Here is a 26,232-nt window from a genome sequence, read left to right on the forward strand (position 1 = left end):
ATCTGTTTCCTCTTCTCTCATATCTTGTGATGCTGCCCCTTCAGAGGCCATTATGGCTAGGGCCTAAGCAGCTCACAGGGCCTTTCTTGCATTATGGCTTATAGGAAACAAACAATAACCTCAAGTTATTATTACCAAAGCAGAGCAAAATTCGTAAAGTTTTCATTCAATAAAATATTGAGGGTTTTGGCATGGTGATCCAGCCTGATAGATTGGGTATTTCATCCTTGGAATGAATGGCCTCCCAACATGATGCAGAAAACAAGCATATTTCCCTATCTCTATTATGTAGACAAACCCCTCTATGAAGGATGCAGTTGGGTCTTTCTCTATCTCTGTTTTAAGAAAATCAGGAAGACTGGCTCAGGGCTTGCTGAAGTCTCTACAGGCCCTGTAACCTGCCTGCCCAGAGTAAGAACAACTAAGACACTCTTCTTTCACTTGTAATTGATATCCTTCTTCTGAGAAAGATGTGGAAGAATCTCAAGATACTGACCAAGAGGACCTGGACTAAGCCTACATATCTTATCTCCTTCAGCATTTGACACTGATGTAGAGGGCACCTTTTCCTCTGACTCGCCCAGTGAAGAAATATCGTTTAAAGCATCTTTGACCTGTAAAAAGAACTCTTCAAAGAAGACAGAAAAGCCTCAGGCACACAAAAGAGATCCTTTGTGTGCTCTTGCAACTGAAAATCCCCTAAGCCTGTGATGATTCCTCCTATTCTGGGGGCAATGGAGGCTGCATTTATAGCAGCATCTTAGCCCTGAAGTCCCAATTTCCAGCTCCAAAAACAGCCAGACAGATTCTAAATGGTGCAAAACACAAGTATTTCAATGAAGTCCCAGTGGCTGACCCTGGAGTGGTTTGTGTGGATGACAGCAAGAGCACAATGGTTGTCCTTGCTCTGAATTCCTTACCCATTGATAGGAAAAGTGGTGTGGCAAAAAAAATGTTTATACTTTACTAAAATTGTACTTCAGCCACCCATACTCTATGAGCACATTTAACAGTGTCAAGGAAGCAAGGAAATCCACTACTATGACATCTTATGTATTCACATCTAAGAGGTTTGTCTTTTGATTCCAGGTTAAGATCCAGGACCCATGGAGTTTAGAGGTGTCCCTTGTCTTCAATATGTTAGAGGTATTTTAAGGAGGAGGAGTGTGCTTAACTTCAGGAAAGCAAGAAAAACTGTCACTAGGAAATCTTGTGTGTCCAAATTAAAGATGTTTTTAATCTGGCATCAAGGTAGGGTCCAGCACCCATGCAGCATAGAGGTGCTATTGGTCCTACAATACCTTAGTGAACTTCTAATGGTAGAATCGGCTTACACCTCCATTATGGTTCATGTGTCTGCCTTCTGTTCCTACCTTGGAACCGATAAATCTCAAAACCATAAATTCTGATAAAAGGAAGCTCAGAGAATCAATTGGAAACAGGAAAAAACACTTTATTGGCAAGAAAAACAGCAGTTTTTATTATTCACCCTTTTATTCGATTCTCTGAGCTTTTCTCTGAGCTTCCTTTTTTGGATTTTATTGTTTTGAGATTTATCACTTCCTAGTTCATGGCTACTGGAGAAGCTTTGATTTAGTTGGTACAGACAATTTTGTCTGGTATTGAGAATCTCATTCTATTGCTGGAACAAATGAGCCAACAAACTTTTGAGTGTAATGGCTCTAATATTAATATCAGAAATTCCCAATACAATGCTGTCTCTGATTCCTTTAATTTGCCTTTAACCCAAAGGACTGGTTTGTAACAGCTATGGGAAGAGAGAACTGGCCAATTTTCAAATGTGGAAAGCAGAAAATTTCAAACTGTCCTTGGGAGATGAATATGAGCACATTTAAACTTCGGGCTTTGGAATGGAGCATTCCTTCAGTGAACAACTGCCCTTGTTTGAATCTAAGCTGCTTTCTATTAAAAAATTGCAACTTGAAAACACTTACTTAAAAGAAAAATTGAAGAGGGGACTAGTCCCAAAGGGTCTGCATTTATGGTGGTTCTGTAATGGAGTGGAAAGAGGGTCCGGGTTTCATAATGCTTTGATTAACATCTTTAATAAAGCTGATCTGGATATTGTGAGCCTTAAGGTCCACAACAACGAAGCGTTATTAGATAAGCTATCTAGGCAAGTGGGTACCTTAAATAATAGCTTATCTACAGAAGGTCTTTTTGATTATTATTATACGAACTATTCATAGCTCACCACCACAGTGTGCCCCTCAACATAAGCCCTTAAGTCAAAACACTTTGCCAAATGTACTAATCATAGGAGACTCAATTGTGAGGCACACTGATGCCCCACTCACTAGGGTGAACAAGGAGAAGGTGACAGTCAGTTGTCTATCAGGTACTAGGATCTGCCACATAGCACATGCACTCAGGTCACACCACAACAAGTACAAATATACTCAGTCATTGTCCATGTGGGTGTGAATGACCTGAGATGTACCTCCCTGGACTGCATGAAAAGAGATGTGATGGAACTCTCGAATTATGTGGCTCAGGCAGGTATGACCCTAACCCTGAGCAGTATTCTGCCATCACCCAGAATGATACCACAGTAGGAGCAGAAAATGATTGACTTCAACAACTGGCTAAGTTTTTGGTGTTATTCTAAGGGGTTCCAGTATCTGTCCGCTGGGAACAACATGATCGACAGACCTCGATGCTTTGTCAGAGACAGCATGCACCTGTCACCCCTGGGATTCCAGGTACTGGCTAAGGCTCTTGCCACCCCTATAGTGCCTTTTTTAGGCAGTGTTCCAAAGACCAAAATTTCACCATAACAGCTACAAACAAATGCAATCTGAGGGTCATGCTGCTCAATGCTAGAAGTCTAAATCACAAGATGCACTCGCTCTCCTCAAAATGAAGAATGTTGACATCTGTGCTGTAATGGAGACCTGGTTTAAAGAGGTAGAAAGCACACGTGTGCTCCCAGGCTACAACTCATTCCATACCTTTCGGCCTCAGAATACATTCGGAAACTCCAAAGGTGGTGATGTCTCCATATTCTTAAAGGATACGCACACCTCTAGACTGGTAGCCCAGCATAATGCATCCGAGATACTTCAGGTACAACTAACACTGGGTAAGATGGCAATACAAGTCATAGCCTGCTACAGAACCCAAAACATGTCCCTAGACTCTCACTCCAAGTTCCTAAGCACCCTGGAGTCTGTCAAGGTTCAACTCAAAACACTCATACTGGGTTACTTCATCTACCCTTCCATCAACTGAGAAAACTATTCAAGTGCCAATCTATAGACCTAACGGTTTCTGGAATTTATCAATTCCAGTGCCTTAGACCAGCTCATTCTGACCCCCACTAGAGGAAGCAACATCCTCAACCTGGTTCTCACCAACATGGGAGACCGTTGCTCCACACCTATAGTCAGTTCCTCCCTGGTTAAATCCGACCACAAACTGATCACCATAGAAATCTACATCTCACTTACAACCCCTGTTAAGGTAATCACCCTGAAAAACTTCTCTAAAGCCGACATAGAGGTGGCTAACTTCTCGGCACCTATGCCAATGGAAAATAGCTGCACGACTGCAGAATCATACATCAGTGCACTGTACGAGCATGTACACAAATGCATGGACCTTGCCATGCCAAATAGAACTAAGACTCTCTCCTCCAATAAAAGGAAGATAATGTGGTGGTCCCCAGCCATCAGTAAACTACAACAGGAGGAAGATACTGTTGCAGAAGAAAATAAAGTCACAAGACTGGATAACCTCTCTTATCAGTCTCAACAAACAGCTGAGATCCCTTATCAAATCCTCTAAAGTCAGCTATGAAGGCAGAATTGCGGCTGACACCAAAAACAACCACAAAGCTTCTATAGCTAAATCAAAAACCTCCAAGGCAATACCCAGATTTGCTCTGAGTTATTGCACTATGACACCTCCTATACTGAGACAACAGATAGAGCCAAAATACTGGCTGATAGATTCAGTGCCAACTGTACCCCTCTGTGCCCCCCCCCCAAGGGTCCTATCACAATACCAGAAGAAAGCCTGGTACCCACCATTTCTGTGGCACAGGTAAAAGCTGCATTGTCCAAAGCCAAGAATACAGCAGCCATGGGACCTGATAATATCCCTGGCTGCATCCTACATGAGCTACAAAAAGAACTGGCACCACATCTGTGTGCCTTGTTCAATCACAGCCTTACCTCAGGCTATGTCCATAATTAATGGCGCACTGCTACAGTCATCCCGCTCCATAAAGTTGGAGCAAATATAGACCCTGGTAACTATCGCCCCATTAGCTGGATGAGTCTGGTTTGCAAGCTGTGGAGGGCATCATCATGGACCTGCTTAACAAAGATATAGGCAGTTTCCAAACTCTTGACTCCACACAGTTTGGCTTTGTCAAGGGGAGATCCTATCTGTTGAACCTGCTGTAGATGAGGGTACGGCAGTGCATACAACCTACCTCCACCTGGCCAAGGCCTTTGATATCATTCCCCATTCAGGTATCATTGATAAACTTAGCAAACTAGGCATCAACCCTTAAATCACTAGGTGGGTTGCAAATTGGCTCACAGACAGGACCCACCAAGTGAAAGTTGCGCATTTCAAGTCAGACTGTCAACCAGTCATGAGTGGAGTCCCACAGGGCCTTCTCCTGTTTGGCATCTACTTCTCAGAACTTCATATCAACACAGAAGGACTCTGGCTGACCAAGTTCACTGATGACTGCAAGCTAGGAGTCATTATCAACTCCTCAAGGGATGCAAACATCCTACAAAAGGGCCTCTCTGAGACCAATGACTGGTGTTGGAACCATGGCCTGAAGCATAACGCCAAAACATGCGTTATCATCCCCTTTTGAAAAAACTCAGTTCCCACAAATTATCACGTTGATGGGAGCCCACTGAACACTGAAGGGGCCATAAGAGATCTCGGCACCCAGGTCAACAGCCACCTCACCTTTGACCACCACATTGCCACTGTGGACAGGAAGTCCTTCTATGCAACACATCTTATAACTAAAGGTTTGGCATCCAGGAAGAAAGAGGTCATTATCCCTCTCTACTCATACCTCATTAGACCAGTCATCGAATGTAATGCCCCATTTGGCATGTACCTGACCAGACACCTACAACAGCTGTAGAAGCCGGAAAAGTATGTCATGAAAAAGATCCTAGGCCTTAAACACATGTCCTACATGGACAGACTCAAGAAACTTCAGCTGTTCTCAGTCTTTTATCGTTTACTTAGAAGTGATCTCTGCTTGACTTACAAAGCCATGTCCAACCAAACCCTACTTGAAATGCTGCACCAAAAGAAATCCCAATCTCCCCATGACACACTTCAGAGATCACAACCTCATTACCACAATTAACAGAGCATGATGGAGGGACAGGTTCATTTCCCAAAGACTGCCCATACTCTGGAATAAGCTTCCCATTCATGTCAAGCAGAGCACTTCGCTGGCCATCTTAAAGAGAAATCTTGACGAGTGGATGGGTAACAGAAAGTTCACCCCAGGGATCACTGCAGTTGCCCTACTGGATAGGGGCACTGTGAACTAACATCAGGTGGCACGGTGCCTGGGCAATTTTTTTTGGCTAGGCTTGTAAAGGTTCCAGGGCCTTTATCCTAGTACACACCTATGAAATGTTTTCAAAAAGATAGATAATATCTACAAAAGCATTAGGGAGCATAAAATGAAAAAGCTTTGCAGAGATTCTGAAGCCTATTCTAGAGGGCAGGCTTATCCTGAACCAGCAACTTTTCCTGTAAACCAATTGTGTGAGCTGCACCTGCAGCTTGATGGACAGGATGAGGTAATAAACACACACCCTAGACTCTATACTCCCACAATGGCTATAGAATGATCAGAAGAGCATTCTATTAGGTCAGAGAGAATTATGGAAAAGAACGCGAAGACTAATAAGAAGTCAAATAATGAGAATATTAACTACGAGCAGCTTGGAGCTTGTCCCAAGGCACAAAACTTTGAATATGAATTCCTGGCAAAAAAATTCCAAAGGCAAAGGAAAAGGGGTGCGAAATGGAAGAACTATCGGAAGGCTTGGTAAGTAGTGAGTCGAGCCAGAACAACATTCAGCATATTATGTCAAGTTCTTGAAAAAAGAAGTGACTTTTACTTTTTAGAAGTTTCCTTTTCAAATTACGGACTGGATGTTTCATTTGACAGTTTATGTATTTGTGAAACTAATGATGAGTATATTGTATTTGTTGAAAACAATATTCGTAGTACAAATTCAAGTTTGGAAGGTACAATGAAGGTTGATTGTATTGCTTCATGAGACTGTCAGTTTTATTGGTTCAGATGTACAGAATGACAATTCCAATAGATCTTTTGTAGTTTATGATGCAGATTATGGTAATGATTGTAGTTTATTTGATACTATGGAAAGAGAATTGAATACAAGTAATGGTACACATAGTCAGAAGGGCCCTGAACTTATTTGTAATAAAACTGACGACTTTACTATTTATAATTATTCTACTGGTGTATTTTCTGTGACACATGCTGACTTATTGAGCAAAGGATTAAGTTTTGTACTTGCTAAAAAAAAACAGATATAGCTGAAGTGCTGATAGATTTAAAACTATTCATTAGAAAATTAAATCTATCACTTTGTGGCAACAAAAAGTGCAGCAGTGATAGGTGCCCTCTCAAAAAACTTTGTTGTTTTAATCTGCCATTAAATAATTTGTTACTAGTGTATGAAAAGTTGTGTGAAAAAGATATCCGTAGAACCTGTAAAAGGGCGAATAATAAGAACTTCTGTTATTCTTGACAATGGAGTGGTTTTCCTGTTTCCAACCGATTCTCTGAGCTACCTTTTTCAGATTTCTCTTCCTATCTTACCTGAAATTACCTCTAGCTACCTAACTCCTAGTCAAATAAATTATCTGAAGGAAGTCCACTGAGGAAGAGGATGGCACCCCTTTGGGACCTAAAGAGTATTCTGGAAAGGCTGACTCAAGCCGATGTTCTTCGTGTTTCACTGTTACAGTCATTACATTTGGGTAATCTGCTGGCAGGTTGCCCTCAGTCGGCCTGAATTCCAAAGTCCTGGGTCCTGCATCGGCCGCTGTCACCCCTTCCCTGACCTCAGGTCATCATGGGTATAAAAGATGTGGCCGGCGCCATTTCCTTTAGTCTTTCCTGCCACGTGGTGCCCGAAGCAGAAGCAGTTCACAAGTACCGGTCGGCCGACTCCGGAGATTTTCGAGTTCGAGTTTCAGATTCGAAGTCTTCTATAAAGCTAAGTACCCTATTGGGGAAACTTTTTTCTTGCTCCAGTCCGATGTCAGAAAAAGTTAATAATTGTATTTCTTGTGGGAAGCAAATACCTCATAAGGACTTTTATTCTTACTGTATCCCTTGCCTAGGCCCTGACCATAAAGTTTCAGGTTGTCGGTTTTGTGCTAGATTTAACCAACGCACTATTAAGCGTCAGTATGATTTTGCATTAAACTATTTTGGACGCAGGTTTAATTATCCAGAAATGTTGTCGGAAAGCCACCTGACTACCGGAGTTCACAAAAAACGCAAAGAAAAAGAAAAATATAGACAACCGAGGCCCAAAACTGACGACAAAACTTCTCCTAAGCCAGTTGCCAGTTCACCGGTTCTCAGTGAGGTGCTTTCGCAGCCCCTGACAACCGCTACTTTAGAGTCGCAGGCTGCTACCGACTCCCACGTGGAGTCGGCTATGCCGCTGGAAACTCAAGATATTGGAGCCTCGGACGCTATTTCTTCAGATGGGTCCGGAGCCGCTGAGCAGGCACCAGCTTCTGAGGGTGTATTCAGACCTAAACATCTGTACATTAAACTGACTTCAAAGGCAAAGACTAAAGCACCTTCAAAGACAAAGAAGCAAACTCAAGAGCCACATGGACAGGCCTCCATGCCCAAAAAGCCAATGCTCAAAATGGCCGAAGGCTTGATTACCTTGATCAGGGGTTCCCATCCCCCTCCTGATAAGAGGCCTAGGCAAGACACTGACTATGAATCTTCAGATCAGGTTTGCATTTCTTCTGATTCCTCTTCTGATCAGGAATATTCTCTTCCCCCCTATGAGGATTCTGATGCTGAAGAATCCATACCTTCAGCTTCTCCTCCAGAGGACTATTCTTTTGGGGAAACCTTTCATACCATGAGAGAGCATTTCTACTGGGAGAGCCAAGATTTTTCAGAATCTAAAAAGAGGCTCAGGGATTTCCTGTTACTACCTCAACACAAGCCACTAGCCATCCCACCTGTGTTAGACATTGTAGATGATGTGTTTTTGGAGTCTAGTCTTACCCCTGACTCCTTACCTCCAGCTCCTGTTAAGCCTGACAGATATTACAGGGTTCCTGAGTCACATAAATTCCTTTTTAAAAACCCTGCTGCAGACCCAGAAACTATTTCTCAGGGTCCCAAAGGAGTTAAGGCTTCCACTGCAAAAAACCCTACCCCCTCTGACAGGGATTCTAGGGCATTGGATAGATGGGGAAAAAAGGTTTACACATCTGCTACCTTGGCTATAAGGGCCTTAAACTGTCAGTTTCATATGCTCAAATATCAGCAACATGTCATGGCATTGCTTAAACAGAAAATGTTAAACTCTGAATGTGCAGAAAGCAAGGAAATGCAGGATTTATTGCATGCAGCTGAACAAGTTGGAAAGCATACTTTGCAATGTAGTTTTGATTCTTTAGAGGTCTCCTGCAGGGCCGCAGTTACAGGTTCTGTAATTAGGAGGCATGCTTGGTTAAAGGAACAAAATCTGCCTGATTATGTTAAAGTTAAATTATTAGATGCACCTTTGCAGTATGATACTTTGGTTGGTGTTAAGGCAGAAGAGGTGTTAAAAGAAAATGGAGGACAAAGCTAAATCTATGCAAACGGTCAAAGATCTTTTATAAGTACAGCCACCTAAGTTTAGTAGACACTGGCCAAAAAAGAATTGGTCCTTTCCTGTGTCAGACAGACCTCAAAGGGGCAGACCCAGATGACCTAGAGGCAGATCCCAGGCGCAAGGTTCATTCCGCTCAAAACGTTGGGGAGCTTCTACCTCCAAAGTTGGAGAAGACAAATCACAACCATTTAGGAAACAGTCCCAATGACTTCCCCCTGTCTGCACCAAGCACTTATTTAATGGCAGCCCCCTTAGGGTGAAATTAGCACTTTTTTCTCAAAATTGGCACATTATAACCCAGGACACGTGGGTCCTAAATATCGTGTCACAAGGGTACATGTTCCATTTCCATACCCTGCCAAAGGCAAACAGCTGGCCAGATCTGCCAAAAAATCAATGGGCAGAGGCACAAAAACAAGTCCCATCCCTCATGGACATGAGGGCCATTCAACAAGTGCCAGAGCAAGAGCAGGGACAAGGATTTTACTCAAGACTGTTCTTGGTACCCAGAAAGGACAAGGCCTGGAGGCCAATACTGGACCTATCTATTCTGAACACATTCCTGGATATACCAAAATTCAAAATGTTCACTTTGCAGCAGCTTCTGCCCATGCTGGGCAAGAATGCTTGGCTTGTGACTTTAGACCTAAAAGAGGCATACCTGCATGTCCCAATCAGACAAATATGCAGAAGATACCTCAAATTTAAGGCTGGCTCAATGCATTACCAATTCTCTGCACTGCCCTTTGGCTTATCTACTGCACCCAGGGTCTTTACAAAGTGCCTGGCACAATGTAATGCATTCAGCAGACAGAGAGGAATACAAATATATCCTTACTTGGACGACTGTCTAATTCAAGCAGAGAACAAGGACATTTTTCTACAGCATCTGGCATTTGTAAAAAGACTTCTAACATGCCTAGGGTACACAGTCAACGAAAAGAAATCAAAACTAGTACCCTCTCAAGAGATAATATTCCTGGGTGCAAGCTTAAATACAACTGCCCAGATGGCTTATCTCATGCCAGACAAACAAAGGCAACTGACAACCTATTTCAAAATGCTGGCAACAAAGGCCCAGTTATCTGCAAGAAAAATTCTGCAGGCTTTGGGCTTCATGGCATCCTGTATCCTACTAATTCCATATGCAAGACTGCATATGAAGAAACTTCAGTGGTACCTAAAAAGTGTTTGGACCCAACATTGCCACAGCCTGGAAGCTATGATTACTCTCATTCCCTGCCAGCAACAGGAGTTTCGATGGTGGGCACAGTATTGTCACCAAAACAAAGGACAGCCATTCACATTACCCCCAGCCAGGCAAACACTAACAACAGACACATCAGATTATGCTTGGGGGGCCCACATGGCAGGAAGATGCATTCAGGGCACATGGACCTCAAACCAAATGCATCTACATATCAATCAAAAAGAGATGCTAGCAGTTCAAAATGCCCAGACAGCCTTCAAGGACCTACTACATCCAGAACAACTACTGATAAAGACAGACAACACCAGGGTAATGTGGTATATAAACAAGCAGGGGGGCACTCATTCTTACCCTCTTTGCAGACTAGCCATGACTTTGTGGGACACAGCATTAACTTACCAAGTACACCTGCAGGCACAATTCCTGCCAGGAAGGAAAAATACTCTGGCAGACCACCTAAGCAGAAACCTCATGGATCCCCATGAGTGGCAGCTGGATCCACAAGTCTTCAGCATGATAACAAGGAAATGGGGATGCCCGGACATAGATCTAATTGCCTCCCCTCAGAACTATCAACTAAAAAGTTTCTGCACAAGGATTTATCACAGACAAGCATGGAAAGTGGACGCCCTATCTTTCAGCTGGAAAAACCTATCAGTGTACGCATTTCCCCCTCTGCCTCTCCTCCCCAGGGTACTCCTAAAGGTCAGACAGGAGAAGCCAATGATGCTACTAATTGTCCCAGACTGGCCCCACCGGCACTGGTATCCAATACTAATGAGCTTGTCTCAATGCCCAGCTTGGACCTTACCTCAGATACCTCATCTATTGTCCCAGCAGAACTATCAGATCCTGCACAGCCAACTCAGAACTTTAAACCTGGCAGCATGGTGTATAATGTAGTCATACAAAACACACCTCTCAGTAAAGCTGTGATGGATGTCATTTTGGAGGCCAGAAGCCTAGTACTAGAAAATCTTATTCTGGAAAATGGAAGAGATTTTGTGCTTGGAACCAGGCACAAGGAACAGATACAGCTGTGCCAAATATTCCTCAGATTTTGCAATACTTAACTGAGATGCTGGACAAAGGTCTATCTTTTTCATCTATTAAAATTCATGCCTCTGCATTTCAGCTCATTACAATACAGAGCCACCGATCTTTTCTCATCCCTTACTAAAACAGTACCTCAGAGGAGCCAAAAACTTAAGGCCTCCATGAAGATCACCAATGCCTGCATGGGACCTCAACTATGTCTTGGAAAAACTCACTCTGCCACCTTTTGAGGCAGCAGCAATGGCTGATATAAAGGTTTTTATCTTGGAAAACAGCTCTGCTCCTAGCAATAACTTCTGCAAGACAAGTTTCAGAGCTTCAGGCACTCATGGCTGTGGAACCTTTCATCATTTTTTATCCAGACAGGGTCTCTCTGAGGACAAACCCAACATTTATGCCTAAGGTGGTGTCCAGTGTGGCTCTTAACCAAGCTAATCATCTGCCAACTTTTTATCCAAATCCTCAGAACAAGGGGAAGAGAATTCTGCATTCTTTGGACGTACACAGACAGCTTAGATTCTATTTGGACAGAACCAAAGTTTTCCGAAAGACAGAATAATTACTAGTGGCATATGCTGCAGGATCACAAGGAAAGGCTATCTCAAAGCAGACTATTTCAAAGTGGTTAGGCCACTGCATTCATTTCTGCTACTTACACCATGGTAAGCCTGTGCCTAAGGGCATTAGGCCACATTCAACCAGAGCTGCAGCCACTTCAGCAGCCTTTCTCAGGGGAGTACCAACCAAGGACATTTTTGAGGCTGCTGCTTGGAGTTCAGTGCACACCTTTACCAAGCACTATCATCTGCCACTCTACTCTAAATCCAGGGCAGGCTTTGCCACTGCAGTTCTGCAGGGCCTCATAGCCGCTCCTAATGCTATTTAGCTCCAGCCTCCCATCCATAGCTTTGGGACTCTACCCAAATGTAATGACTGCAACAGTGAAACACGAAGAACATAGTACAGTTGCGTACACTTACCATAAATGTAGATGTTTGAGTGTATTCACTGTTGCAGTCCAGGTTACCCACCCGCCATCCCCCTTTTCTTCTGATGGAACCTAACCTATCTTTCTTTCTCTGATTTATACAACCTATGTGGTGTATTTGCTTGTAGGTGAAGGTAAAGTTTATATTGGTGCATGTATTTATATGTATATAAATTTTGGCTACCCTTTTAGGGGGCACCTGACATCTGGGGAAAGAAAATCTAAAAAAAATGGCATCGGCCGCATCTTTTATACCCCTGACAACCTGACGTCAGGAAAGGGGTGACAGCGGCCGACGCAGGACCCAGGACTTTGGAATTCAGGCCGACTGAGGGCAACCTGCCAGCAGATTACCTAAATGTAATGACTGCAACAGTGAATACACTCAAACATCTACATTTATGGTAAGTGTACACAACTGTACTTTTTGGGACTGGCAAACACCTCACCAATAATGTTCCATCAGAACTTCAAGCTATAATGTGTATCCCACCCTTCCTTCTTTTGCACAAGACAGGATGAGTCTTAGTACTCATCTTTCCTTTTTGTCTAAAGTAGTATCCAAATTTGCCCTAGACCAATCCATTCAACTTCCCACATTTTCTTTACCCAGAAGTAGAGAATAAAGAATCCTAAATCCTATACTCCCTGGATGTACACAGGCAGATGAAATTGTATTTAGATATGGTAAAAGATTTCAGGAAGGTAGGCTATCTGTTCATTTCTCTGGCAAAAAAGAGAGTACAACAGCTGTCTAAGAAAATAGTGGCCAGGTGGCTTCCTCACTATATGCACTTCTGCTACACCTGCATCTGGATGCAGTTAGGGCCCATAGTACCAGGACCGCTGCCACTTTCATGCAGGGTGCAGCCTCCTACTCTGTTTTGGAAGCTGCACTTTGGTCATCTGTTGACACACTTTCCAAACGTTATAAATTAGAGTCTCGGCCCTGAGCCAGGGCTAGTTTCCCAAAGTTAGCCCTAGTAGGCACTCATCAGTCATCATCCATCTGTATCCACCATCCAGTCAGCCTAAGCTCTGGAGTAATCCTGGATGTAAGGAACTCTGCAAAAGTGATCTAATGAAGAACCTAGTGTACTTGCATAAAGAACTTACCATGATAACAAAAGTTTGAATAGATCACAGCTGCAATACAGTCTCCCATCCACTTTCCATCTAGAGAGGTGCAACTGGTCACCTTTTACCCGTAGTCAAAGTAGGTCATCCTCCACTTGCACCATTCATCCTATATCTGCAGGATTACTGACTCCTTCCTATCCTCTTACTTCCTCTTATCCTAGGACTAGATCACAGGTTACTGGACATTAAACTGAAGAAAGGGATGTTTCCCCTCCACTCCCCATCAGATAATTGAATTTTACTTAGCCCTCAGTGATCTGCTTATTAATCTGTGATAAGTAATCCTTTTGGTCTTATCCTAAACGGGGAGCTAATTTGGATGTGAAGAAAACCCTGAAGATGGTTCGGGCATAAGTACCATTTTAATAGCATGTTGAACATGCTGTAGATTAGCCATACACTGCACCGAGGGGAAAGTGGCTGAGCTCTTGAAGACTGACCTGATGGGTGGGAAACATAGCTGTTTTGTCCCAGAAGTAAATAATACTGCAACAGTGATCTATTCAAACACCTGCTATTATGGTAAGTTACCATGCAACTATTCATCCCTTTAATACTGTGCGGATTGTTTTATGAGGTTAGGTTGTATTTTTCCTGGTGCTTTTTATGGTGGGCTCTCATTTGTTTTGTAATTGACACAACTTAACTCTTAAAAATACTTGTTTTCTATTACATAGCTGTGTCCAGTCATTGGATGTGAGGTTATACATACAGCAGACTTTTGTGTACAATCTACCTATTTAAACAGTAACTTTAATTTTGAAGACTACAATTTACCTAATAAATCATTAGAGTAGGGGTATTGTAATTGTGTGTGTGGCTGCAAACTGTTTGCATACTCAAACTCTAGGGTTTGGGCTCAGTTCTTTGCCCCTCTGCTATTCTGACAGACCTAAGAGTTGTGCAGTTTACAACACTTAATGTACTTACTTGTGTATCTTCTTATTCAAAGTCTGTTCCAGAAATAAAATCTTCATTCGTAACTTGTCTTGTATTCTGGTAATCACGGCTAGCAGTCTGATGTTGTTTAGAATATTACTTTTGTTTCTGGTTTTGTCATTTTCAGTGATGCATTTTTATAGATTCTTCATCTCTTGCTTGCATTTTTCTTCCATAAAATAAACTTTCCAGTTATATACCTTCATTCACTTTAGAGGTCATCTTTTTCAAAGCCTATACATTACTTTTCTCATCTTCGTGCAGCTTACTTTCTTACCACCTCATGCATCACTTGGTTTCCATGCCATAACTGCAATCTAATCATTTCACTTTACTATGTCTGTTGACTATTACTTACATCACTTTCTTGCTATATTCACATTTCTTTTTCTCATGGATAACGTATGGATATTGGTGACAACATTATCTCAGTTTGAAACAGGTATGCTAATAATAAAACTAAATTCTTCATTCATCATCTAGATCTGTTTCCCTTTGCATTATGTTGATATGGATGAGAACTTTATTTTAATTTTTTTCTTTATTTTTTCCTAGAAAGTTGAGAGCAATTTATTTTTGTATACCTCTAAAAACTCGACTCACTTATTCCTTCATTTTATGAATATATTCACTCCTTGTTCAGCTGTGTAACTCAGAACACATAGCTTTGCCTTTCTTCTTCTTGAGTACCATCTATTCTTAATTCTTTGCTGTACTGTAACTACAGTAACCACTGTCTTCAGGCACCCACAACTAGACTTGTTCCTGCAGAAGCCTAAAGTTTCTGCAGTTTCCTGTAGTCTTCAAACTACATCTACATATTAAGCTACATGCTGTAACTTGAGCTTGTAAACATTCATTAAATATTCTACAAATATTCATCCACTGACAATGGCAGTCAAACACTCACTAGCCTAATACTGATTGAAACTGATTGAAAATTTATCACAAGGACTGAAAACACCTAAACTAATGTGTAATTTTGTCCTAACACCTGCCTGGCTTATTCATGGGTAAAAGTACCCAGACTGCCCTATTCTGTAGTGCAGATTATTTTGTCACTGCTGATGAGGGTGGTCTTCTCCACTGGACACCTTTCAATGAGCTACATAAAGCCTTTAAATTGGTTAATGACAGTACCTCTAGATTCATTCCTACCATTGTCTTTATCTCATGTGTTATCTCGATGTTTAAAGGTTCTCTTACTGAGTGGCCACTAAAAGCCAAATCATTATTCTACTTCTACTCTCCTGCTACCTTGTGAACAGATTCTGTCCTTGTCCCTCCTCCTTTGACTGTATTTATCAGTTCTCCGTTTTGTGATATTCATTTTTCTGCTTAATTCATTATGTACTACATCTTCTTGCTACACACTTCTACTGGGTTCACCATTTTTAACCTGGTTTGACATTTCTACTGGTCCCAAGTACTACAGGGCAGTGTGTTTTATTTAATCTAATTCCATTTGTATGCTTTTAGAGTAGATCTAATTATAATCTGTTAATACTGTTTATTGGTTCAGAGTGTTGTTCATTTGGGATACATCATGGCTTTTTTCCCCTGGTGAAAGTAAAGAGATTTGCTGATGTTCTGAGTGTTCTGTCTTCTCTAGGCTTAATTTATAGTTGATTTTCTGATTTGCAATGAGTGGCTATGATTTTTAAGTGTAGGTTTTAAGTCGTCCTTCACAGCAATTCCTGCTCTGCTATTTGGATGACCTTTTTTTATGTTGCATTCCTAAATGATGTAATAAACCACCTGAATAGATCGCTGATAAACATGTATTCTGTAATTAATTACTTCATCTATTTCAGCATTAAATACCATAACTCACTAGGTGCAGGGCAGGAAATTTAACCTTGATAGGATGTTTGCATATGCTTGAGTCCACACACACACACGCCACACACACACATGCATACAAACACACACACACTCTCACACACACACACGCACACGCGCACACACACACACACGCATACAAACACACACGCGCACACACATACAAACACACACACACTCTCTTGAACATTTTGCATTTTCCTTTGGATGGTTCAGTGAAACAAAACCTATTTTCAATGGGAACAAAACTAAGCATATATTTTTTGTACGTCAATCAGGTTGAAAAACAAAAAACAAAGTCCAAAATATCACCCAGGAACCACAACCAAATAGTGAAAAACACTTCTTTAATATATAAAATAAGTAAACACTTAACTTAAATCACCATGTTTTCGTCCTCAATATAAAGACTTCATCCGATGCAATGTATCCCATGGTGTCCTTCAAGTCCAGTGAAACAAGAAAAACTTGAGAGATAAGCATGGGAAACCGGGACTGCAGAGTTAGCATTTTGAGGCTAGTAACCAGAAAAAAGTATTAAAAAAGAAAGGGCCAGAATAGGTCTCCAGGTTCCCACTTTTCCAAAAACTAGAAATATCCTGAATTAAAATCCTGTGCCTCTTGGATGGATGAACTGGCTGAGTAGTGCCCTGAATCAAAACATCTGGAAGAAGCAGAGAAAACTGAGATATGTGTTTTGAAGAAGTTTGAGGAATGCCTGCAAAAAGGGAAGTAGACTTCTAAGACATCAGATATGCCTTTGCTATGATATAAATAACCCACTTGTCTATGGTAATCTCTTGCCACATTGGTAAAGACAGAGACAGACTTTGAGCCTGGGGGTCTGGCCTAAGGAAGAAGGAAAAGGTATGAAGTGAATGTCATGAGGAAGCAGGGTCTCAGAAATTATGTCCCTGTTGTCTATAATTACCTTACAGATTTCTTGTAGTCAGTGGTGAATATTAAAGCCATCCTCCTTTTTCTGTTTTCATCATTTCTGTGCTTCTGTGAAGACTAAATAAAATAAAACATTTAAAAAAAAACATACTTGTTACTTTATTCCTCTAGAGAAATGGGGTAGATATGCTAATTACTCTCAGCTGTGGCGGTGTAGAGGGATAAAGCCCTGACTACAGCCTAGGTGAGTACAAATAGCAGATCATGGTGACTGAGGCTGCCACAAGGATGGAGGGATGAGTGGTACCTTCTTGGGAGGGTGGTTGGTGACATGGAAGTCTCTTGCAATGATCCCTGGTGGAAGCTGGGGATGTAGTGTGGTGGAAAGCATGGTCTCAAAATAATGGGTGGGTGGATATAGCTGAGCTGCTGCTGCATAGGCAGGTGATATGCTACAAAGCTCATCATTGCATGCCCACCCCCTGACCATAGTCACTAGGGAGATGATTCCCAGGTAGGGAATAACAGAAAAAAAAATGATAGATGACAACACAAACACACAGAACATTTTTAGGCTCCACACTGCCCCTGGCAGAAAAAGTAATATTAGTCGGGGTGAGTTGGAGTAGGTGCTAGGCCCTGTGATGGATGTGGGACACTAGGAAGCTGTCCAAATGTTGGTAAGGGCCCAAAAAATTCATAGTGTTTTAGTGTCACTTCTCACGATATTTTGTAGGGAATTCCATTTCTTAGCAAGGTAAACTTTGAACAGGCTATCACCTTATGAGCTCCTACTCTAGGCTGAAACTATGAAGAAAGAGTTTGCAAACTAAAGGTCAGACTTAGGAGATTGCCATTTAACATGATTAGAGAAAAAAGGCTAGTTAATGTTATGGGGCAGCTTGAAAGCAGAGTTGAGGTGCAAGTTGGAGATGGCTAGGAATCTCATTATCGGACATCACTGCTTTTAATGCAGAATGGTGCTGTTCCATTCACATATCAGCAGTGGCAAATTACACTCCCATGTAATAGGCCATTCCTGATGCAATCAGCTGCCTCACTGACAGCCGTTGTACTTTGCTGCACTATAGAAACTCCTATGAAGGATCATTGAATTAGTGAGTTAGTTTAGAGATAGGTATTTTGAGTTAGAAGTGAAATGATGCAGCAGAGACATCATACAGTTTTATCTGCTTTTTTGATTATGCAAGAAACTTGCGTGTGAAATTCCAAGACATGTAGAATTATGCATTAAGATATTTGACCAAGTTTGCCAATTCACTAGGTTATCATTTAAAAGCAGATACTTGACTGCATAGATCATAGTCAAGGCTTGGGATTTCTCTTTATATGAAACTGGAAAACTAAATTTTGTAAACCAAATGCAAAAGGTCTTTAAAAACTATATAAGCTGGAATATCTTGAAAGGAATTTCAGAAGAAGTATGTTTTTTAATGAAAAAATAGACAAAGAAATTGGTAAGAAAGTCAGTTAAATGAAATAAAAGTAAATAAATGTCATTGTTTTTAACAGAAAGGCCAAGGAGGAATTCATAAAGCTACTGTGATATGTATACCTTTGTGTACATGTTGTGGTAACCTTTTGATATTCAGCAACAGCCCTAATTCAGTGCTGTATGGTGCTGTAGCGCAAAGACATGTAGCTTTGCTTAGGGTCCGCAACAGCCCTAATTCAGTGCTTTATGGTGCTGCATGGCAAAGACATGCAGCTTTGCTTAGGGTGCGCAACAGCCCTAATTCAGTGCTGTATGATGCTGTAGCGCAAAGACATGCAGCTTTGCTTAGGGTCAGCAACAGCCTTAATTCAGTGCTGTATGGTGCTGTAGAGCAAAGACATGCTGCTCTGCTTAGAGTTGATACTGCAGCTGTGCTGCATGCTATGCTAATAAGGCACTCTGGAAAAGACGCTTATGCTAATTAACCATGTGCTCCTCTCTCTGTAACATCTTCCAGAAAGACATCTACAGCCTGAGCTATTGAAGAAATTGCTCAGCTGTTAAGATCAGAGTGGCCCACCATACCACATTAAAGTAGTTGGACAGGTTCAATTACCTAACGTGAGAGGAGTATGGGTACTGGGGGGAGTGTTTTAGCCACTAAACACCAGAGTTACTCTACTTCTTAGTGCCATAGTGGCACTAACTGCAGTACAGGGATGGGGGGGTGGGTGGAGTGAAACACTAAACACCAGGGATTACTCCACAAGTGTGGTGTAATGGCACTTACAGTAGTACAGGCTTTGTGAACAGTTCTGCCGTAATGACACACAATCTAGTACGGGGATTGGAGATGGGAGAAAAACAGCTGTGTGCAGACATGTAAGGGATGGGTAAAGAGATTGAGATGTGTCTGTGTTTGAATTTTCACTTGTGTTTCTGGAAGAGTAACTGGGGAGAATGCCAATGCCTACATGAGCAGCAGTTTACTGTCTGTTCAGATAAGCAAAGATCTGCACATCACATTAGTACCTGTAATTCAGAGACATACAAATTAGCTGATAATGAGATCTTTCCTCATCACAGCTAGCATGTCTCTAAACAGCAAAATATTGCATCATGGAAACAGGGCCTTTATAGTACAAGCAGTATATTTTAATGAATTCCCGGGTTAGTTACAACACTTGTGTAGATTATTTTTATATGATTTGTGATTTTATATGGTTTAAAGAGTAGAAATTTGAGGGTTGTATACATAAAATATAAATTCAAAGTTTAGAAATGAAACATAGGCTTAGTGGAGGTAGTATTACATGTTATTCTCTTTGTCAATTAAAGAAAAAAGAAGTAATTAATGTACTGACATAAATTCCCTTGTTTTTATTAAATAAATATTTATTATAGGGACTTTTTTGATTTAATTATGAGAACGAAATACTGTTTGAAACTGTGAGACCTTGCTGTATCGGGTACCTATTACGTGATCACAGATGCAGCTTGATCGAACATAAAACAGCGAAAAGGCAAAATAGCGAAGTGGCTTTTAAGCAAATTCTTTCCCTGGGAAAGAATTCGCTTAGCCACTTCCGTTACTTTGCCGTTTTCGGCACTGTAGTGTGATCTCGGAGTTGGTATATTTAAGTAGGGGAGGTTTGGGGGGCACAGCCCCCCACTTTATGTAATGTTTTAAAGTTTTTCTTTTATTTTTTTGGAACAGCGATTTTTTTTCCCTTGGAAACAAATTATTTTTTTGAGGTTTTGACATTGTAAGCTTTCGCCTACATGGGGTCGATTAATCATCATTTGCTTTTTTAAGCATTTAATGGTGTAATATAGACCCGCTGCATCACTTACAATTAGAGAGGAATATGCTATTAAAATATTTTAGCTCATACTTTTCTTATGATACAGAAGATTAGGAAAAAGAAAAGTTTGATGTCAGAGTGTTAGTGGATTGAAGTTAAACTTTGTATTAATATACTGGACAGTTGTGAATTTTATTTTCTGTTATTATTTAGATATATCAATGTTAAGTACAAACTTACAAGTTATAATGGCACTGTGTTGAAACAACAGAATAAGCACTCTAGTTTGAAATATATCCATGGGAAGAACTTGGATATGTTGATGTCTTCGACAAGGAGCAAGTAAATTTTGAGGAAGAAAATAGATGTAAATATTATTTATTTATTTAGCATTTGTTTACCGGGAGTGTCTGACTGGGCCAAAGGCCCATTTTCAGGGTTCCTATCAGCCTTTCGAATGTTGAAAACGCCTAATTTAATTTAATCGAACTGAAATGTTCGAAATCTCAGAAGATCGAACTGACGGAACATCGATTTCTTTCCCAGGGAAAGAAATCGGTGGGCCGTCATCAGAGTTTGCTATTTCCTCCACTGTGGTGCGGTCTCGGAGTTGGTATATTTAAGTAGGGGGGTGTGGGGCAAAGCCCCCCCACTTCTGTCAGTGTTTAAAGTATTGAAGATTTTTTTTTTTTTGCACGGAACACCGATTTCTTTCCCTGGGAAAGAAATCAATGTTCCGTCAGTTCACTTTTTTGAGATTTCGAACATTTCAGTTCGATTAAATTGCATTTGGCGTTTTCAGCATTCAATATGCTGATATAGACCCCATTTTCAGTGGAGGCCTGGGGAGAAAAGCTCCACATACAGTACACAGACAAAAAACAAGAATTTACAAAAAAATATATATATATATATATAAATGCAATATATTAACAAAGATGTACAAGACAAAAAGTACAAAAATGTATACATAGTTATAAAATATATGATAATAAAACGCATACGTTTAAATAAGATACATTAATGTTGAACAGTGCAAATGTGAAAAAAGAGAAAGTTACAAAGAGTTATTTAACCATTATTATAGAGTGATACAGAAATAGTGTGGTAGATATGGGTAAGGGGTATTTAAGAAGGAAATAACAGAGTAAGTGTACTAGGTAAAGAGGAACCCAGTGAGTCTGGGTACATTGAGTGTGTTGGAATAGAATTATAGCTGGTCAATAATAATAAGAGACATGGCAGAGGAAGTTTTTTACCCAGGATAAGTACAAGAGCAGAGCCATTTGTTTCTGAAATGATCTATGAGTAGACATTTGAATTTCTTAGAGTTGTTTGAGCTAAGAATATGTTGAGGGATTGTGTTCCAGATTTTTGATATCTTTTGTGAGTATAGTGACTTGCCAGAAGAATTATTTACCTTACTGACTTACAGTAGCAGTTTATCTGATCTTAGAGCTCTGTTGCTACTATATGGTTGAACTAGGTTTTGGAGGGCTAGATAGTTACTGGGTTGAGATATAACTGAGCGGACAACAGTTAGTTGATTTATACACAGTAAGTGGAGAAGTTCATCCCAGTTTAGCTCATGTATGGCAGTACAGTGATGTGTTCTATTGGGGAGATTAAGAGAAAACCTGGCTATTTTGTTATATCACGCCTTCAGTTTAGTTAATTCTGACTTTCTAAGATTTTGTAAGACATTCAAGAAAGCGGAGAGAAGGTATGTTCTGGCTATGGCTTGCCTGGTGGAATTGGGAGAGAAATGGTTTGGCTCTGTAGAGGGAACCAAGTTTAATATGGACATTTTTTATGGTTAAAGCCAAGTGTATATCAAATGTTAGTGAGTTATCAGTTGCGACTCCTTGAAGTTTTGTGTGGTCAATGGGTAATATTTTGGTTTTCTTAGAGGAGTAGATAGCAAATGGTGGTTGACTTCTTCAGTTTGAGTTATTTGTAAAAATTATAAGCTTTGTTTTGTTTGGATTAATAATTAGTTGATAGTTTAAGTGATATTTCTCGACATCTAAAAATGCACTTTGTGTTGTTTCAAGTAGCTTGGGAAGGGTAGGGGCAGAGCATATGAGGGAGGAATCATCTGCATATTGGATAATTGTGGCATTATTTGTAAAAGAGTAGTTTGTTAGTGAATATAGAGAATAGTAATGGTCCAGGATTGACCATTGTGGGACACCTATGTTGATAGGAAGTAAGGGGGAGAGTGTATTAGACCACTTGACTGCTTGTTTGCGATCAGTAAGATAGCTACAGAACCAAGTCAGGACAGGATGGGATATATTAAGAGAGGCTAGTTCGAGTAGTAGCTTTTGATGTAAAACAGTGTCAAATGCTTTTGACATATCTAGGAAAATAGCTGAGACAAAATGACCACTGTTTTTAAGTTGGTCAATGGTATTAGTGAAGTAAGTTAATGCAGTTGTAGCACTGTGTTTAGGTCGAAAACCGTGTTGTATCTTAGAAAGGAGGTTGCTATTTAGTAAATACTGCAGGACTTGTTTGTTTATTCATTTCTCAAGGATTTTGGCTGGGGGAAAGTATAGCAATTGGTCTGTAATTGGAGAGGTCAGTTGATGGTCCCCCTTTCTGTAGTGGGATTATATAAGAGGTTTTCCATAGTTTGGGGACATATTGTTCAAGGATAGAACTATTAATTAGAATGGTGATGGGATATGCTATAATATTTGCTTCAATTTTGAGGTATTCATTGGGGTGTTGGTCAGCAGCAAAGGATGTGGGTTTTAGCTTAGTTAGAAGTTGTCTGATGGTTTTTGTGTTGACAAGTTTGAGTGTAAAAATGTTAGAGTTTATTGTGGATATTGGGGGAGTTAGTGGGGTGGAATTATCATTTTTCATTAGTGCTACTATAGTGTTTATAAAGCAGGTGTTGAATTATGTTGCTATAAAATCAAGGGTGTTACTGGTGTTAGGTTCAGGAGTAAAACTTTTTCTGGGTTAAGGAGCTGTTTTATTGTACACCAACATTTCTGGGGATTATTTTGATGTTTTTGTTGGAGTGTTGAAAAGTAAGTTTGTCATTTTTGATTTGCTTTTTGGTCTGATTTCTAAGTTTCTGATAAGTGATCTGAGATGTTGTAGTTTTAGTTACTTGGTACCAAGCTTTGTCTCTTTGTCTGAGGAGTAGTCTTGTTTCCATTGATAGCCATGGGAGCCCATTAAATTTGTCATGTATCTTTCTTAGAGGATCCAGTAACTTTAGTATATTGAGAAATGTCTGATTAAAGAATTCTACAACAGAGTCATGGAGAAGTTGTTTAAGTGGAGACCAGTTATATTTTTTCAGAAGGGAGTTAATTTTTCCAGAAGGGAGTTAGGGAGGTCTGGGCAGAAATTTCTTTTTTGTCTAATGTGCTTGCATTTGGTGTTTTTAGGGTATTGGTTCGTTGTTGTATAAGGTAGGTGGGACAATGATCACTTAGTCTGGGAGACAGACAGATTTTTTGCAGAGATTAAGTTTATTTGTTATTATCCAGTCAAGTAAAGTTTGTTTTCCAGTTTTTTTGTCCATTCTCATTGGTGAGGATAGCATTTGGGAAAATCCGTACAGATTAATGAAGTTGGATGGGTTTACTGCTGTGCAGGTGTTCGTCAAAATTGAAATTTCCCATAATTACAGTCTCCTGAGTGAAAGTAGAGGCTGTCCAGTAGAGGAAATTCTCAATCCCTGACTGGTTATCACCTGGTGGGAAATAGACAGCAATCACTGTAATGTGTTTTTGGGGATTAAGTTGCAGACACATGGCTAATATTTCTTGATTGAAGGTTACTGGGGGTTTATACTGTAGCTTATTTACTTTTAATTTTTTTTTATACATTATGGCAACGCCACCTCCATGCTTTAGTAGTCTGTCACATCTGAGAATGTTGTATACTGGTTGGAGGATTTCTGTGTCTTGTATCTGAGTTTTAAGCCAAGTCTCGGTTAGTATAGCTAAATCAGGAGAGTATAATGGGAGGATTGCATGTAAATCATGGATTTTATGTAGAATACTTCTAAGGTTCATATTTAAGATGAATAGGTTAGAAGAAGAGTTATTGGATAGGTTGTGGAAGTTGGGAGTGTTAGGTGTTGAGTGAGGTATTTGGTTTATAGTAACAGGGCCAGGGTTGGGATGAATGTCACCACTTAGTTTGAGTTGTATTAGCTTGAGAAATAAAAGTTAGAGGGATTTCGAGGATAATTTATGTATTTTGCGTAGTAAATGCTGTGTTTTATGTGTTTGGGCATATCTAAAGGTGAATAGATCTAAAAAAGTTTGTGTTGTAAAGGTATGCTGATATTAATAATATTAGTGATTATTGGAGAGTGAATAATAGGATGAGGAAAAGTAAGTGAGGGGTAGTAAATGATTTGTTGACAAAGATAGGAGGTGCAGTGGTATGTGGTGGTGAATAGTAGTAGGGTGAGTAATGCCATATGTGTGAACATCATTTTACACACAGCTAAGATACTAATTAGTATGATTCTTAGAGAGAAGATAAGTGCATATTTGTATGATAAGGGGTAAAAGCAAAGATGAGATAGCAGGTGTGGAAGGCAATGGGAGATAGATCTGATTGGTTGACTGAAAGAGGACTGGCTTGAGGTTAACTATAAATTTATTAGTAATGGGGTGGCTGGGAATGGAGGTAGGGTAAGGAAGTGGCAGAAGCCCAACAGGAGCGGGGCTGAACCAAGGCCAGGAAATCAGCCATAAAATAACTGCTGCAAAATTCATTTAGCAAGACATCAAAACTGCAATTATAAAAAATCTCACTACAGTTTTACAGATTATTTGCATGCTATACTAAGAAAAAAGAAAACCCCTCTTAATGTTAATACATTTTATAGGTCTGATAACATTAAAAGATGATCCTGGTAAAGAGTAATAAAAAATGCTGTAGCACTCTTAACACATGTGGGGAATTTGAAAACAATTGTAGCACTATGCTGGAATACAAGTATACAGAGTACTAAAGCTAAAAAAGAAAACAAACAAAAAAATATAAAGAGTACATCAAGAAAAAAGGGGGAGGGTTGTAGTGTAGAACCTAGGGGATGGGAGCCTTCACAGTTGTGCATGCCAAGTAAGGAACTTTACTTACAAACAATATTTAAACACAGATTTCTAGTTTGCAACTAGAAATTCAAGGGTACTTGTTCTTTACATACAATGCTAGGTGACTTAAATGATGTAGTTGAATCTGCAAAGTGAATGCACATTTCTGAAACATGACTGCAAGGATATATACTGTTGCAGATAGCATGCAGTTTGGAAATGTGAAATTATTGTCACTGTAGAAACTAAGAAAGGATATATCATATAAAATCAATAAATATGAGATATAAATAATATTATGCATGTTTGGATTAGAATTCAGAGTATTCAATGTCTACTATTAAAGTTACATGTATATATATTATTTTTTATTTACAGCTGGGGATTTACTATTGTGAATGAGGCTGAGCGAGCAGAAAAACAACACTGGTAAGTTACTTTTGAGCTGTTTCAGGTTTGCTTAGGTCCCAGTCCTTATCCTTTAACTTTTCTGTCTAGTGCCTATCGTTACCACATCAGATGCCTTGCTGGAATCTAGTTGCACTGTATGCATTTGTGGATGGTCAGGCCTCTGCTCACCTGATGGGGGTAACCTAGTTACAAAACTAAATTAAATTTGACTGGTAGTGCTGTGGGGGCCACACTGTTTGCCCCTGAATGTGGCTCGATGTCTGCATAAGCTTAAGCATGAATATGTATGTAATTCTGCAGGACGAATATATATATATATATATATATATATATATATATATATATATATATATATTAATATATAAAATTTTGCATTACAATTACAGTTTACACTACAAACATTTAGTTTTATAATATCAGTATATTATAAAGCCATGCCTGCAGTGTGGTTTATAATAAACAGAGAAGAGAGAGTGGCCTGAGTTACAACATCAACTC

The 26,232-nt window shown here is 40.1% G+C and overlaps 1 protein-coding gene across 6 annotated transcripts in view; it reads left to right on the top strand.

Moving 5' to 3' along the window:
* ARAP1 (ArfGAP with RhoGAP domain, ankyrin repeat and PH domain 1) overlaps nt 1–26,232 on the top strand; it is a 2,759,262-nt gene that overhangs the window by 2,490,321 nt on the left and 242,709 nt on the right. For all 6 annotated transcript variants that reach the window (XM_044073028.1, XM_044073030.1, XM_044073029.1 and 3 more), the window contains one exon: nt 25,702–25,752. In XM_044073028.1, coding sequence (XP_043928963.1) covers nt 25,702–25,752 — 51 coding nt within the window. The remainder of the gene's footprint in view (nt 1–25,701; nt 25,753–26,232) is intronic.

Source organism: Protopterus annectens, chromosome 5.part1 (genome assembly GCF_019279795.1).
Source record: "Protopterus annectens isolate FY-2018-M chromosome 5.part1, PAN1.0, whole genome shotgun sequence".
NCBI lineage: Eukaryota > Metazoa > Chordata > Ceratodontiformes > Protopteridae > Protopterus > Protopterus annectens.